Source organism: Nothobranchius furzeri, chromosome 7 (genome assembly GCF_043380555.1).
Source record: "Nothobranchius furzeri strain GRZ-AD chromosome 7, NfurGRZ-RIMD1, whole genome shotgun sequence".
Lineage (NCBI taxonomy): Eukaryota > Metazoa > Chordata > Actinopteri > Cyprinodontiformes > Nothobranchiidae > Nothobranchius > Nothobranchius furzeri.
The window spans coordinates 25,280,588-25,295,183 of NC_091747.1; the positions used below are offsets into that span (position 1 = coordinate 25,280,588).

Genomic DNA, 14,596 nt, shown 5'->3' on the forward strand with positions numbered 1-14,596 from the left:
AGGAAACAAACTCCATTTCTCTGAGCAGAGGCTGTTCAGAAAGCCGTCAGTGAGATGGGAATTATTTATAACTTTTACACAGAAACGCACATCGCTGCCTTCCGGGTTTATCTGAAATAACGGGAGGATCGTACCTTGGTGGAATACGTGGGCTTGTCAACTGCTTCATCTCCGATGTAGAAGTCCAAGTCGTCGACTCCCTTCATCATCCTCCGCTGGGCCTGGTCTCCCACTTTGGCCGACTCCTTGATGGCGATACCTGAGAAGGGACAGGATGTATTAATAGAACAGCTTACAAAGGAAAGGCGTGTTTATAACAGATGTTAGAGCGATAATCTGTAGCAACCACAGCTGGACTCACACGACGGGACGATGAACTGCGGCTCCGTGTTTCCAGCATATCCCAGTTTGGTGTAGCTGAAAGAGAAAAGAATCCACCATCAGGATTAATGACACCACTCAAAGCGCTTTAACCTACAGTCCTTCATACGTCCATCACAGAGGAAGTCAGCTCCAGCTGCTTTTGGCTGATGTGCCTGATTGTTCTGATCAATGGCACTTCGCCCAGAACCGTCTCCTGCTCTCCGTGCCCAGAACTTCTTTAAAGACACGAGGTGAAGGACTTCCTCTGTGGCAGGCCCAAGCTCTGGAACGAGCGTCCATTCTCTGTAAGGCCTTCCACTTCGGTGGAAGTTTTTAAAGTTGGGCTGAAGACGTTCCTCTAGGACCAGGCCTTTCCCCGGTCATAGAGGAACGCCGTGAGACGTTTTCTGTTTCAACCTGCTGGATGCTTTCACTGTGTCCAAGTTTCTTTTACTTCAGCTTTTTATACTCTTATTTTCTGTACAATGCTTCAGTGTTATTTTTGTGCCTGTAAAGCGCTACATAATAAAGGCCTGCTTTGAGATGAGCTGAATGCCATCACTGTGTGTGTGCGTGCATGTGTGTGTGTGTGTGTGTGTGTGTGTGTGTGTGTTACTGGCGGTGGTCCAAAACCAGCTGAAGCTGGAGTTTTCCAAACACACCAAGAAGAGACTCATTCGTGTTGCTTTAGTGAACCGAGTGGAAGGCAGATCTAGCAGCTGGGCTACAGGGTCTCAGAACCGGTATGCACCGGCTGCCGGATCGACTCTGGGTCCCGAACCTACCGTTGTCTACAGTAGATAAGTAGGTCTTACAGATGTTATGACACCACGTTCATAAAAGGTACGGTAGCACGTTGACACTAAAGGTTTGATTGCGGCTGCAGTCAAAAAACAAACTTTTCAGAGAAAATATGTTTGCATTGCTAAAGGAAACGCAAAATGAAAGCAAAAACATCAGCTGATAAACGCAGAGTCTCAGCAGCTCTCGAGTTTGGTTAAATGGGCAAAATAAAAATAAATGAATGAACTTTATTGAACAAATAGCAAGCAACACATTGAATGAATGGATTTATTTACTTAAGAACTAACAAAACATACAGAAGACTCCACCTTTAATCAAATGGAATGGGCTGCTGGTTCTGTAAATACATAAAAATGTTCACATATAAGAACTGTTGTGCTTTTGGCGGTCTGATGTTGGCTTCATGTAGCGTCACATTCTTTAAAGAGCAAAGACGATATGTGTTTTATTTAAAAAATTACAGTTAAAGGAAACATTTAGGCGGTAAGAAACCGCAATTTATTAACAAAACTGATTAACTCTTTCCAAAACTTGTGTGTGAAAGGGTTAGTGTGAGGGTGGATTCGCCGTAGTGTGAAGTCATCGACAGGCGCAGGTCAGCGAGTCGATCTGGCAGCGCGAGCAGATCCGGTCATCATGGTCATGGTCCTCTGTGGACCTCCGTAGTCCTCACTGTGGACCTCTCTAGGTTTCAGATGTATTTTTTTCCCACAGCAGCCAAACAAGCTAAAGTTGTTCTAACCTTTGACCTTTAGCCTTCTAACTGAGTCTGAGATGAGTTGGTGCACAAAAACCTCAAATTTGTTTTGCCAGTTTTATTCCAGTCCTGCTAAATAAATTTGCTAAACAAATGAAAAGTAAATCCTGTAAAACGAAGGATGATGCTGGGATAATGAACTCAAACCAGCCCTTTAATGAATCATCTATCCGGGTTGAGGAGGTACCGGATCAGACAAGGAGACCCGGACCACCTCCTGCTCAGACTCTCACCAGCTCCTCCTGGAGGATCCAAAGGTGCTCCCAGGACACATGGCCAATAATCCCTCCAGTGACTCCTTCATTTTTCCTGCTTGTGATGTCTAACAGATTTAAATGAAAACGGCTGTGAAGAAAGCCCCGCCCACTCACCTAAACACTAAACAGACATGTCCTCATCTGGAAAACTTTATTTTTAGTTTGGACAATGTCCCGTTAATTTACACTGAGGGGGCGGGGCTTAAAAATCCTGGATATTACAGATGCAAATTATCCTACTTTGTAGGGATCTGATTGTCCTGACTGGTTAAACTGGAACTGGTTTAATACTTGAAACCGTGTTTTCTTTCCTATCTGAGGAACATCTGGAGTCCAACATCAAAGCCGTGAGTTTACGTTCTGTTGCCGGTAGAAACACCGCTCCACATGTTACCCAGATGTGAAGTCAGCCACCGACATGGCGGGCACAGCAGACCACATCCTGGTCCTCACAGAGGCTCCTTTCAATTGAAATGAAGGAAAAACACGAGGAAGCATCAGCAGGATCAAAGCACGGAAGTCCTCAAGATGTCTTATTAATGCATCCTTTAAAATGTATCCTGAACGAAGACTTGGTTAGGGTTAGATAAACAAGGAAAGAATATATATAAATAAAAACGTGGAATTTTACTAAGAGAAAAAGTAGAAAACAGACATGTTTGTTTTAAGTTCAGCCCTCTTGGTTTTTGTTTTATTTTAATGTAACATATTCATTAAGCGAGTAATTATAGTTTAGTTTGTGTAAAACTAAAGGAAATAAATACCTGCTGCACCACAGAAATGAAGCAACAGCTGATATTCCAAACAAAACCAGACTCGTTGACACCAAGGCTGAACCTGATGGACAACTTTAGCTTTTTTCTAGTTTTAGTAGCTAAAAACTGCTTTATTTGATAATAACGGTGAGGCTTTCCATCATGAAGAGTTTCTCCCGTTTCCATCCTGTGAACAGGAAGCGGCTCAGGGTTTGTGACAGCAGGAGCTTTCTGTCGGACTCATTCCACAGAAGAGTCTGAGCATGTCGGCCTCGGCGAGCCTCAACAGGCAGAAAAATGCTGAACATCAATCAGAGGACACCCCAAAAACACACTCACGTCCTCAGACACTCATGTGGAAATTCACATGGGTTATGAGCTGCGTTTACATGCAAGCCTTTTATTTAATAAGGAAAAAATAAAACAGACGTGCTGTTGGTTGTTGCCTCAGACAGAAGACACATAACTCCATCCAGCAGAACCAGAACCTGGCTACACCCAGCATACCAAACCTAACACCGGTCAGTACATTTAGAACAATACAAGAACTAAGTCCAGTTGTACTTTTTTGGACACCGTGAAGACGACTGGGTGACAGATACTGAACTAACTCAGTACCTCCAAACATCTGTCCACAACTGGCGCCTGCAGAATCAGCTGAAAGCCAATGTTTCCACAAACCCATCTAAGTTACATCTTGAACCAGCCAAATAAAAACTCCAGATCAGGCTCCAATTTCTTTACATTTTTCTTCCTCGAAGTCAAAATTCAAAAGAGCTTTCCTCTCAAGGCCACATCATCAGTTATTAAATACAACTCATTAGTAAACAGAGAGAAAGCAAGGGGTGTGAGTACACTGCCCTGTGGGATCCCTGATGCAGAGCTTTAGCCTCCATCAGCTTTTACAACACATTACTGCACTGAACTCTACAAACACATCGTTTCATTAAAATGTACCCTATGTTTTACCAGACAGTCTCTCACTCACACACACACGCTCGTGCCTCAGGGTTTGTGCACAGTGATGTGTTCTGCCTTTGTCAGAAATATAAATGACATCTGCTTGGATGGCAACTCTAATCAAACCCAGATCTCATCCTGGTGCAGATCAAAGCAGTGGACTTGTTTCTAGTGTGTGTGAAGTGTGTTCACACCTCTATATGCGCACACACACACACACACACACACACACACACACACACACACACACACACACACACACAATCACAATCTGCCTTTAAGTTAATCAAACCAATAACACACTCAACCCTTCCTGCTGCAGGAGGCAGGACCACAACAGACCTCAGCGAAACCGGAAGTGTAAAGAAATGCGTTGAAGCGGCATGTGCGATCATAATTACAAATGTCTGTTTGTAGGTTAAATATGAGGAATTAGAGGAGTCTGGCAATAATCCTGCTCAGAGGTTCGGACCATATAAGGAGTAAAAAGCGTGAATGAGGAAGTGTCGGGGTCGGATAGGAAGTAGCCGCGCGCCTGCTCAGATAAACATGAGAAAGTCACAGAATTAAATGGTTAAGTGTCACCATTATGCTACCTGGCACGCGGAATGGAACCCACCACGTAAAGAATGGCTGTGCCTGATAACCGGACATTAAATGAATGAAAGCAGCGGGAAGGAACGCTTCCTCTCAGGCATTATTAACAGAAAACAGCACGTAAATACCACGGTGACTGTTTAAATCACAGCAGCGGATAGTTGTTTACTCCGTTCGTTTGGGATTACAGCCAGCATGGGCATACTGAGGACCGAGACGCTGCCCGCTTACATCCACAAACACACCGATAGCCCCCCGTCAGCGAGCTCCTGGCCCCCGGCTCTCCGCTCTGGATGCACCGGGGTACGGCTTCCTGCTGCTTACCCTGTGCCGCAGTCTACAACACACGCCGGTAACCGTGCAGCCATCTCTGCCCCAAGTCTCTTTGTCGGTACGGGAGCGGTAGATTCGGATGGCGAGCCGGCTGTGTCGGCTGGAGGATGTGGCAAGCCGTCCACAGGCGGAACCGTGAGCCTGCACAGAACCGTTTCCTCTTCCGCGCTCGGCTTCTGGGAGAGGCAAGATGGCGGAGACCAGTGTTGTGTTAAAAAAGGCGCCCCGTTCAGAAAACGACTCACGCTCTGGGGCGTAAGATTTATTCACAAATATTAAGAGAATTTCAAAAGTCTTAAACTGATTCCTGGTTGTTTTACGTTTATCGACAGCTGTTTTATTGTGTATTATATAAACATCGGGAAGAAAGCGTTTAATGGCAGACTGGGCATTGAAAACGTCACAGCGCACGTCATACACACCTAAATACACAGATTTTTAAGGTCATGGTAAAATAAATGTTCGATACATGGGTTATAAAACTACTAAAGTAACCATCTGGTCACTTTAGGGTTCAAAACAGCTTATTAGAGAAATCAAGTGCTCTGAAAGGGACTTTGGCTCCTCAAGAGCCGGGGTACTTTTTTAGGTACAACACCTGTCAGAGCGCTGCGGGCAGGGCTGAGCTGCTGTCAATCATCTCATCACTGGGGGTGATGTGCATGGAGCAGTGGTTCCCTACCGTTCCCTACCCCGGGTGTGGACCCCCTCCCCTCTCGACATAAGCAAGGGGGTCCTCCTGGAAAAAAGGTTGGGAACCACAAGAGTTGAATACCGTAGTTAGTTTATTGTTCATGTGTTCGGATTTTAAGAACTTTAGATGTTTTGATTACTCTGCATGTTTTGACTTTGTGGAAGGCATGATAGCGATTTCTCATGGAGCAAAATGCTTTTGTTGTTTTTTTACTACTATTATCTCCAGTTTGTCAACTATCAGCTTCATGTCCTGATTAGTGATGTCACATTCCTGCTTTCGGGTTTCTTTTGCAACACAGGAGACCCGTCGAGGACTGACTGGGTCCAGATCTGCTGAATCGGGCCCAGTCCAGTTTCCTGGTACAGCAGCTCCCTTGAGCCAGGGTTGAGCAGTTCAGAGAAGGAGTTGCTACATTCTTATATAATCACAAGAACCAGGTTAACTAATTAATAAACAAGTCAAGAGAACCTCTTAATAGAAAAATTATCAATAAGATTCAAAAAGTCCACCTTTAAAATACAAACTTTAATTAAAATTAAGAAATCAAATTACATGCAATAATAAATAAAATTTAGGGATGCACAATATGTTGGCATCAATATCGTTATCGGCTGGTGTTAGTAATTTTTTAACATATCGGTATCGGCCCGATAAGTAAAACTGGGCCGATATTAACAACCATCTCATAAGCATAAATGGGTGTAGTATGTGTATATAAGAAAACATTGCAAATATCAATTATTGGCCATAACAGTGATTGTTATCGGTTATATCGGTGCATCTCTAATAAAGTCAGTTGTTTTTTATATTTTTAGGATTGAATCAAGGTAAGTTTGAGTTCATTCTAAGAGCCTCTGGCAGCATTATTGATATGAATGAACGAAAGAAAGAAAGAAAGAAAGAAAGAAAGAAAGAAAGAAAGAAAGAAAGAAAGAAAGAAAGAAAGAAAGAAAGAAAGAAAAAGATCTTTTATAGCACTTCTCAAGATAAAAATCACAAGGCGCTTCACAAGAACAAAAAATTTCAAATAATTTTAAAAATCTTCAAAAAAGTTGTAAAAATTAGAAAAATAAATAATGAGAAAATAAATAGGAAAGAGGGAAATCATTGGACTGAATAGGTAGAAAGAGCAGAATAAGGAGAAGGTGGTGATGAAGGTCCCACCAAAGTCTGAACAGGTGAGTTTAAAGGAGACCACTGAGTCCACTGATCTCAGTCTCAGAGGGAGAGGTCCAGTGTCTGGGGGCCACAGTAGCAGCCTGGCCTGCCAGACTCCTCCTCTGTTTAATCCTGCACAGAGAAAGGGTCTGGGAACTCTCGTATTCAAATAGCCCCACCCCCTGAGATTTCTAGCGCTGAGCAGCGATGTCACACACCATAACTCCGAGTTTGTCATAAACATGGCGACTGAAGCGACGTTCGCTGCAGCTCTTTCCTCTGTTCTAAATTACTTGAATGTCTTTAGAACAACAAGTAGATGCGCTAAAAGCCTTAATTCTAAAAAAATAAAAGATGTTTGCGCCGTTGCCAGTCGCCATTTCTTTCTACAGCTAAAAAACTAAAGTGTTGCGCGGTCCAGTCTGCATTTGCGTCTTTTTTCTGATTGGTTATTTTTGAGCTGGCTAGTCCCGCCCCGCATGTGCCTCTCTGCCAGTGAGTAACCAGACTCTTTCTCTGTGAAGAATTAACCAGGATGAGTCAGGCAGGCCAGGCTACCAAAGCAGCAGATGACCTTTGACCTTTTGACTGGTGCTGCACAGTAGGCTTTGGTCACTGGACCTCAGGGACCTGCTGGGGGTGTAGGGACTGTCAAATCACTTAATATTAAAATTAACAATTAAAAAATATATAACCTATTTTCTTCAGAAAACCATTCCCAATATAGCGGAGTCTCTGACGTAAAGCGTCAGTGCGCACGTCTTCAACGGAAACACGTTTCGTTGCCCACCGGAAACACGTGACCCTTCCGCGTCCTGACTACTTCCTGGATGCTACACGTGTGAACATGGCGGATCTACAGATGAAACTTCTCCGTAAGAAAATCCAGAAAAGAAGCGAAAAGAACAAAGAGCGGAAACAGAAGCGGAGCAACGCGGATGAAGAAGAAACCGGTGAGTCGGTCCTGACCCGTTTCTGCTCATCCGGACCGCCTGGGCTAGGAAGGGATTAGAGAAGCGGCGACAGCGTGCTAATAAAGATTAGCTGTTCAAAACCGGCCCTGGTTCGGTTCGGACGTCCTAATGCTTGTCTAAATCCGTGTTTTACGGTGATCCTCATTAGGAGCTCTTCTCTCCTCTGACGGAGTTAGCAGATTATTATGACCTTTAGATTGGAGAAAACCACAGGATCATCCCTAACATGACCAGGATGTTCTGTTGGGTTTCAGTGGGATCCAACGGGCTGGAGGAAGACCAGAGGGAAGAAGCTGCTTATGAGGCCTGCTTTCAGCCTGAGGAGAACCGGGCAGAAGACCCCGCCGCAGAAGAAACGCCTCTGAAGAAAAAGAAAAAGAAGAAAAGAAAGTTAACCGAAGCAGATGAGCCTCCAGGTGAGTAGCTCACCTGCAGGAGACCGGGCTAGACTCGTTCCTGCTGGGGTTCATGGTTCTGTTTTCATTCCAGCTGAGAAAAAGAGCAAAGCGGGGAAGGAGGAGGAGGATGGAGATGTTGGATTAAATGACAAGGATGAAGCCAAAGGGGGTGGTGATGAAGAGGAGGAAGAGCCTGAACTTCCGACTGGACTAACAGGTAGGAGGACAAGACCTGGTTGCTGGTTTGAATCCCAGTTAAGAGCTAAAATGTTACCTTCATGTGTTGCTCGTTCACCGTTTCCATGGTGATGCGGGTGTCAAGGAAGGCGAATAGACACACTTGTGGTTTCCTGTTGTTGTGCACGAGGATCACTGGTGACTCCTCATGCAGTGGGAACCATAAGGACATTCTAAAATCCAAATCTGACCCGGTTTGTCATGGTTCTGGATCTGCTGGTCCATCCACACATCTCTTATGGTCGCAACATTTGGAAGGAACTGAAGTGGTTTCAGGTGGGGCCGCAACTAGGGATCAATAAAAATCAACGAAAAACTGTTGGCAACACATTTCATCATCGATGTATTGTGTTGTGCAACTTTTTTGTGTCGTGGAACCTTTGAGTAACAGCCAATGTGTGCAGCTCACCTGTAGGTGACAGCAGGGCAGAGCGAGTGCTAATCTGGGTGCTGTGGAGGAAAACAGAGACCAGCAAAGACACAGCGGCAGAAACGGTCCCAAGTTTGGGATGAAAACTGCAACTACGGGCAGATTAGCTAATGCTAGCAGGTAGCAGGCTCACGATCAATTAGGGTTCAGAAAAAACACGATTGTTGTGAAACTAGGAACATCTAAACGCTACAAGCGAAAGAAAAGTTCCCATGGTCCTGTTTGTTCTTGGCTGTCTGCGCTGCGGAGCAGAGCCGCTGCAGTCAGGCTGCTGCTTTGAGTCTGCCCCATACACCGCTGCAGGATTATGGCAAGCCACTGTAGCATGTAATTCTCAAATGCAAATGTCTTTGACCATAATTTTAAGTCGATTCTTGCTAACCCATACATAATAGATATGTCACCATTAATTACCGAACATGTTATGAAAACATAAGACTTTACTGATCACAGTTATGGATGTGTTTAGGTGATGGCATGTTGAACTGTTTTCTAATCATGTTTTGTTGTTCAAGTAAAGGAAAGAATGAAAAAATGTTTCCCTAGATGTTCTTAAATCTTCCCGTTTAATCCAATTAATCGAGTCGAGACCCCTTCCGATTCATCGATGATCCAGATAACAGTTTGTTGCAGCCCTAGTTCCAGATAAAGATACTGGAATTCTCTGCAGGAATTCCAGGTGCTGGGAGATGACCTGGGGGTATTCCTAGAGCAGCTGAAGGAATGATGTATCCTATCTAGTCTGGGAATACCATAGGATTTCCCAGATGGAGTTGAAACGCGTTGCTGTGGGGACATCCATCTGGATTTCCTTCCCAGGCTCCACAGCCTCACCATGGATGATGGAAGGAGAAGAATGGATGTTACCATGGAGACAGACTTGTCTGGTGCTGATGCTGTTTGTTGAACCTGTTTCAGGAGCGTTTGAGGACGTGGCCTTCTCTTCTCTCGCTGAGTTAGTGAGTGAGAACACGCTGAGGGGGGTGAAGGAGATGGGCTTCAATCACATGACTGAGATCCAACACAAAACCATCCGCCCCCTACTGGAGGGGAGGTGAGTCACCTGCTCTGTCTGGAGAAAATGCAGGCGTCCCGATTCCAGACTTCCCCACAGTGGTGTCCTCGGATGTCATACCAGTGATGTCATGTTGTTTTCCTGCAGGGACATTCTGGCTGCTGCTAAAACAGGAAGTGGGAAAACTTTGGCCTTCCTCATCCCATCTATTGAGCTGATTTACAAACTCAAGTTCATGCCCCGGAACGGTGAGTTTCCCCTCAGATCCTTTTCCATCTGCAGACTTCCACAACCGATTCCCTGATCTGTGCTGCTGCAGGCACCGGCGTGGTGATCCTGTCTCCCACGCGTGAGCTGGCGATGCAGACATATGGGGTCATGAAGGAGCTGATGGCCCACCACGTGCACACGTTTGGTCTCATTATGGGGGGCAGCAATCGCTCCGCCGAGGCCCAAAGGTTGGCCAACGGAGTCAACATCCTGGTGGCCACGCCGGGTCGTCTGCTGGACCATCTGCAGGTGAGCTAGCATGTTAAAAATGTTTCTAGATGAAGGTTCTGCTGTTACCATCCTGGTTCTCTCTGCAGAACACTCCCGGGTTTATGTACAAGAACCTACAGTGTCTGATCATCGATGAGGCCGACCGGATCCTGGAGGTGGGCTTTGAGGAGGAGCTGAAGCAGATCATCAAGCTGTTACCGAGTACGTCATGACTCCAGTTCCCATAATGCACCTGTTCTTCCTCAGCTTTCTTCTCGTGTGACCTGGCATGTGTTCATGGGAGGGATTTATCTCCAGGTGTCCCAGAGGTGCTCAGCTAGTGTTAACGATTGGAGCAAGGCATTGTGGGAATCTTGTCTGATAGTTATTCCAGCGAGATGTGAAGCTCCTGTTTTCTTGAGGTCCTGCAGCCTCAGCTCTCTGCAGGCTCTTTTGTCATCTAGATGTTTGTGTTTGTGACCCGGCTGATGTGTCTCCTGTAGAGAAGAGACAGACAATGCTGTTTTCGGCCACTCAGACTCGGCGGGTGGAGGATCTGGCTCGGATTTCCCTGAAGAAGGAGCCGCTGTACGTCGGCGTGGACGACAACAAGGATAGGGCCACGGTGGACGGCCTGGAGCAGGTAGGGTCTCCCACAGGATAAATGCTGGTTCCTGATCACCTGGTTCTGATCGGTGCCGGGTTCTGTTCAGGGCTACGTGGTGTGTCCGTCAGAGAAACGCTTCCTGCTGCTCTTCACCTTCCTGAAGAAGAACCGGAAGAAGAAGCTGATGGTGTTTTTCTCCTCCTGCATGTCTGTGAAATTCCACTACGAGCTGCTGAACTACATCGACTTGCCCGTCATGGCGATTCATGTGAGCGCTGGGTTCCAGGTTTACTCCGAGCGGGTCGGCTCTGCAGAACCAGCTGGTTTTAAGATGCTTCCTGTTTTCTCTCATAGGGCAAACAGAAGCAGACCAAACGGACCACCACCTTCTTCCAGTTCTGTAACGCAGACTCGGGCATCCTGCTGTGCACGGACGTGGCGGCCCGAGGCCTCGACATTCCCGAGGTGGACTGGATCGTCCAGTATGACCCGCCAGACGACCCAAAGGTCTGTGAGTGGTTTCAGATGGTCCAAATGCCCTGACTGAGACTCGGGTTCTGACGTCTCTGTTTGTCCTCAGGAGTACATCCACAGGGTGGGCAGAACCGCCCGCGGCGTCAACGGCAGGGGCCACGCCCTCCTCATCCTACGACCTGAAGAACTCGGCTTCCTGCGTTTCCTCAAACAGGCCAAGGTGATGCCCCAAAACATTAGAATTCCAGTTTTTGTCTTACTTCCTGTTCGGCTCCATAAGGTTTCCTCCTGCATGTGTGTTCCTCAGGTTCCTCTGAGCGAGTTTGAGTTTTCCTGGAGTAAAATCTCAGATATCCAGTCCCAGGTAAGAATTCAACTTCCAGTCACTCTCGGATGTGTCGTGATATGGATCTGCTCCAGGACTCTGATCTGAGAACCCTCTCTTGTTCCTCAGCTGGAGAAACTGATCGAGAAGAATTATTACCTTCACAAGTCGGCGCAGGAGGCCTACAAGTCGTATGTGAGGGCATACGACTCGCACTCACTCAAACAGATCTACAGCGTGAACACGCTCAACCTCCCCATGGTGGCGCTGTCCTTCGGATTCAAAGTCCCTCCGTACGTGGACCTCAGTATCCTTCACTCTGTGGGTTTGTGGATGTGCAGATGGTGGATCACAGGGTCTCCAGGTATTTTGAGAACGACCCAAGTTCTGCTTTTCATCAGCTTCTGTGTTCTTAGATCTTTGTCAGGTGTTTCCATGGTTACTGAAGCGGAATTACAGCATCTCATGTTTCAGAGGCTTTTGCTGATAATTAAGTCCACATCTCCATCGTTGGTCCTGCCAGACCTCTGAAGTCCATCCTGATCTCCAGATCCTGATTAATGGAGCTCATTCTTCATCAGCGCTGCATTGGGTCCCCCTTTTTTTTTATTTTTTAAGTCTTTGGTGTGGCCCTGCCAAGATTTAAAGCCTGATCTCTCAGTCCCAGGGCTGTGGTTATTGGTGTGGTCCAGTGAAAAATCATATTTAATGATTATCTCTGATCCTGACGGGTCACTTGAGTGTTTCATGCAGGCTGAACATGAAAATGGTCTCCTACAACTATCTGCTGCATTAGCTTCTGACAGAAAATAAATGGTCAGACACTAGGATGTGAAAAACCTGACAGATCTGCGTCACACTGTCAACAACGTTCATGGACTCACCCATCTTGCCTCACGACGAGGAAGGCCGTTGTTGGTTTAGCGTCCAGGAAACCGCAGAGAACGCCTTGCTAGTAGAAGCTAACTGTTAGCATTAGCATCTCCACTAGGGCTGAATGATTTTAGGTAAAGATTGAATTGGGGTTTTTCTGGGAGTGATTTCAGTTCAATTCACAATTTTCTTCAAATCAAGGTTCAACACATTATGCATAAAACAATGTTGAGATAAAACAGCAACGTTACAGAGCAAATGGAGGCAGTGATGGTCGTGTTGCTGTTAGCCAATCAGAGGAGAGAAGTCCTGATAAAAAGAAAACGTGCTGTCAGAAGCCACTTCCTCTTTCAGCTGACTTCTACCCCGCCACACACACACACACACATACACACACACACTAGAGACTACCTGCAAATGTATGGATTAAATAAGTGAATTGCATCATTAAAAAAAAAACAAATTTTTAATAAATTAAAAAAAAATGTCGGAGAATGTTTCCTTGACCTTTTCCTCAGACGTCCACAGCAGTAAAGGTGTGAAAATGCAGAAACGAGGTGGAGGTGGCGGCTTTGGATACCAGAAGTCGAAAAATGTGACAAAATCTAGAATCTTCAAGCACGTCAACAAAGGAAGGAGTGATAAGAGGCAATTCTCCCGCTGAGTGTCCTCTATGTTATCCCGGGAATTCCTCTTTTCCATCAGGAGTTGGACTTCGGTTCCCTTTGTGGCCTTTCCTGTAAATGTTCTCCTGTGTCTCACCCGTCTGACTTCCATATTAACCCTGAAAATTTATAATAAAGGACTTGAACAACATTGGTTTCAATTTTATCTTTTATTTGCAAAAACAAAAAGTTATATTCGTAGTTTATCAGAGCTCTGATGCACCAGAATACAGTGTTTCCCTGTAAATTATCAAAAATAAGCACAGGGCATGTGAATGCAGTTTAAAACTGTTAACCTGTGGTTTTTATGGCGGATTCTGAGCAACAGTTAAATAAAACACTCGGTAATCTCTTACCTGGTAGAAAGTAATCGCTGTAAACTCCAGCGTTGTCCGTTTCTTCTGCTTTGTTTTTTAAGTTCTTTGTGGCGTGCAACATTCAGGACTTACACATTAGACTTTGTCCTGATCAGAGTGATGGTAATAAATGTAGACCACATAGAATTTCACCATTTAACGCCCGGTCACCAAAGCAAGGTTTTGAGCAGCGCCGGCTACTTCCGGACCCCCATCTGCGTTCGGTTACGTAGGTGCAACGTCATGTGTAACCCATCACAAACAGCTATATGGTCTGTGTAAACACAAAACAATTTCTCTAAAATCTTAGTTTCAAAACAACGTGAAATGGGTAGGTCAGTTGTTTAATCCTGAGGGACTTCTAGTCACATATGAAGAATTTCTTAGGAAATATAATATCCCTGTAACTCCTGGAGATTATGCAAAAGTTTTTGGTGCCATCCCACCTGGTGTGTGTGTATGCTGTTTAAATACCGAGTTGATGCTGGTGAACTTACTCTATTATCCCCAAGTGACACACCTGTACTTTGTTTCTCCAGTTTTCCTACCAATAACAGATCCATCCGAGCTTTGTTCCAGGGAAATATTACAACATGCCTTATCTTACTGGAATACGTGTGTGAATGATATTCTGTGGGAAAAGTTCTGGCTGCTACCTGATAGATATATGATTAATAAAGTAAAAGAAATATCCTTTAAACTTCTTCATAGATTCTATCCAGTTAAATCTTATATTAAATATAGATTCAAGAAAGATATTGACTTGAACTGTAGCTTTATTTTGGCACTGCCTGGCAGTTAAAACCTTATGGCAGAAACTTTGTGATTTTATTCACGTCCATGTTGTTACTAATTGACACCAGCAGGACAACGAAACACCCCGAGAACAGACCAGCAGATCAGAACCGGTTTGAAGCAAACATGTCTTCCTTTTCTTTTTGTCTCAACAAAAAAGGGAAAGCAAAAAGGCATGAGAATCACAGAGTCCCAACTCCAAAACCGTCTCCAAAAAGCTGGAGAGCAAGAACAAAGAAGTTAGAAAAAAAGGTTATCCAAAAATCCAAATCCCTGTATGGGGTGC

At 45.1% G+C, this 14,596-nt stretch overlaps 2 protein-coding genes across 2 annotated transcripts in view; one reads left to right on the forward strand and one right to left on the reverse strand.

Annotated features, from left to right (window-relative positions):
• Window positions 1-5,017, reverse strand: part of LOC107382736 (actin-related protein 3-B) — a 46,432-nt gene extending 41,415 nt beyond the window's left edge. Inside the window, exons 1-3 of the mRNA XM_054751282.2 lie at window positions 4,818-5,017; window positions 362-417; window positions 135-259 (exon numbers count right to left, since the gene is read on the reverse strand). Coding sequence (XP_054607257.1) covers window positions 135-259; window positions 362-417; window positions 4,818-4,861 — 225 coding nt within the window. The 5' untranslated portion in view covers window positions 4,862-5,017. The remainder of the gene's footprint in view (window positions 1-134; window positions 260-361; window positions 418-4,817) is intronic.
• Window positions 5,018-7,430: 2,413 nt separating this feature from the next.
• On the forward strand, window positions 7,431-13,310 carry ddx18 (DEAD (Asp-Glu-Ala-Asp) box polypeptide 18). The gene is made up of 14 exons (XM_015954988.3): window positions 7,431-7,634; window positions 7,910-8,071; window positions 8,145-8,270; window positions 9,639-9,774; window positions 9,883-9,983; window positions 10,055-10,254; window positions 10,323-10,437; window positions 10,719-10,858; window positions 10,929-11,090; window positions 11,177-11,329; window positions 11,403-11,516; window positions 11,604-11,660; window positions 11,751-11,928; window positions 13,013-13,310. The coding sequence occupies exons 1-14, from the start codon at window positions 7,529-7,531 to the stop codon at window positions 13,156-13,158; spliced, it is 1,896 nt and encodes a 631-aa protein (XP_015810474.1). The 5' UTR covers window positions 7,431-7,528; the 3' UTR covers window positions 13,159-13,310.
• The last annotated feature ends 1,286 nt before the right edge of the window (window positions 13,311-14,596 follow it).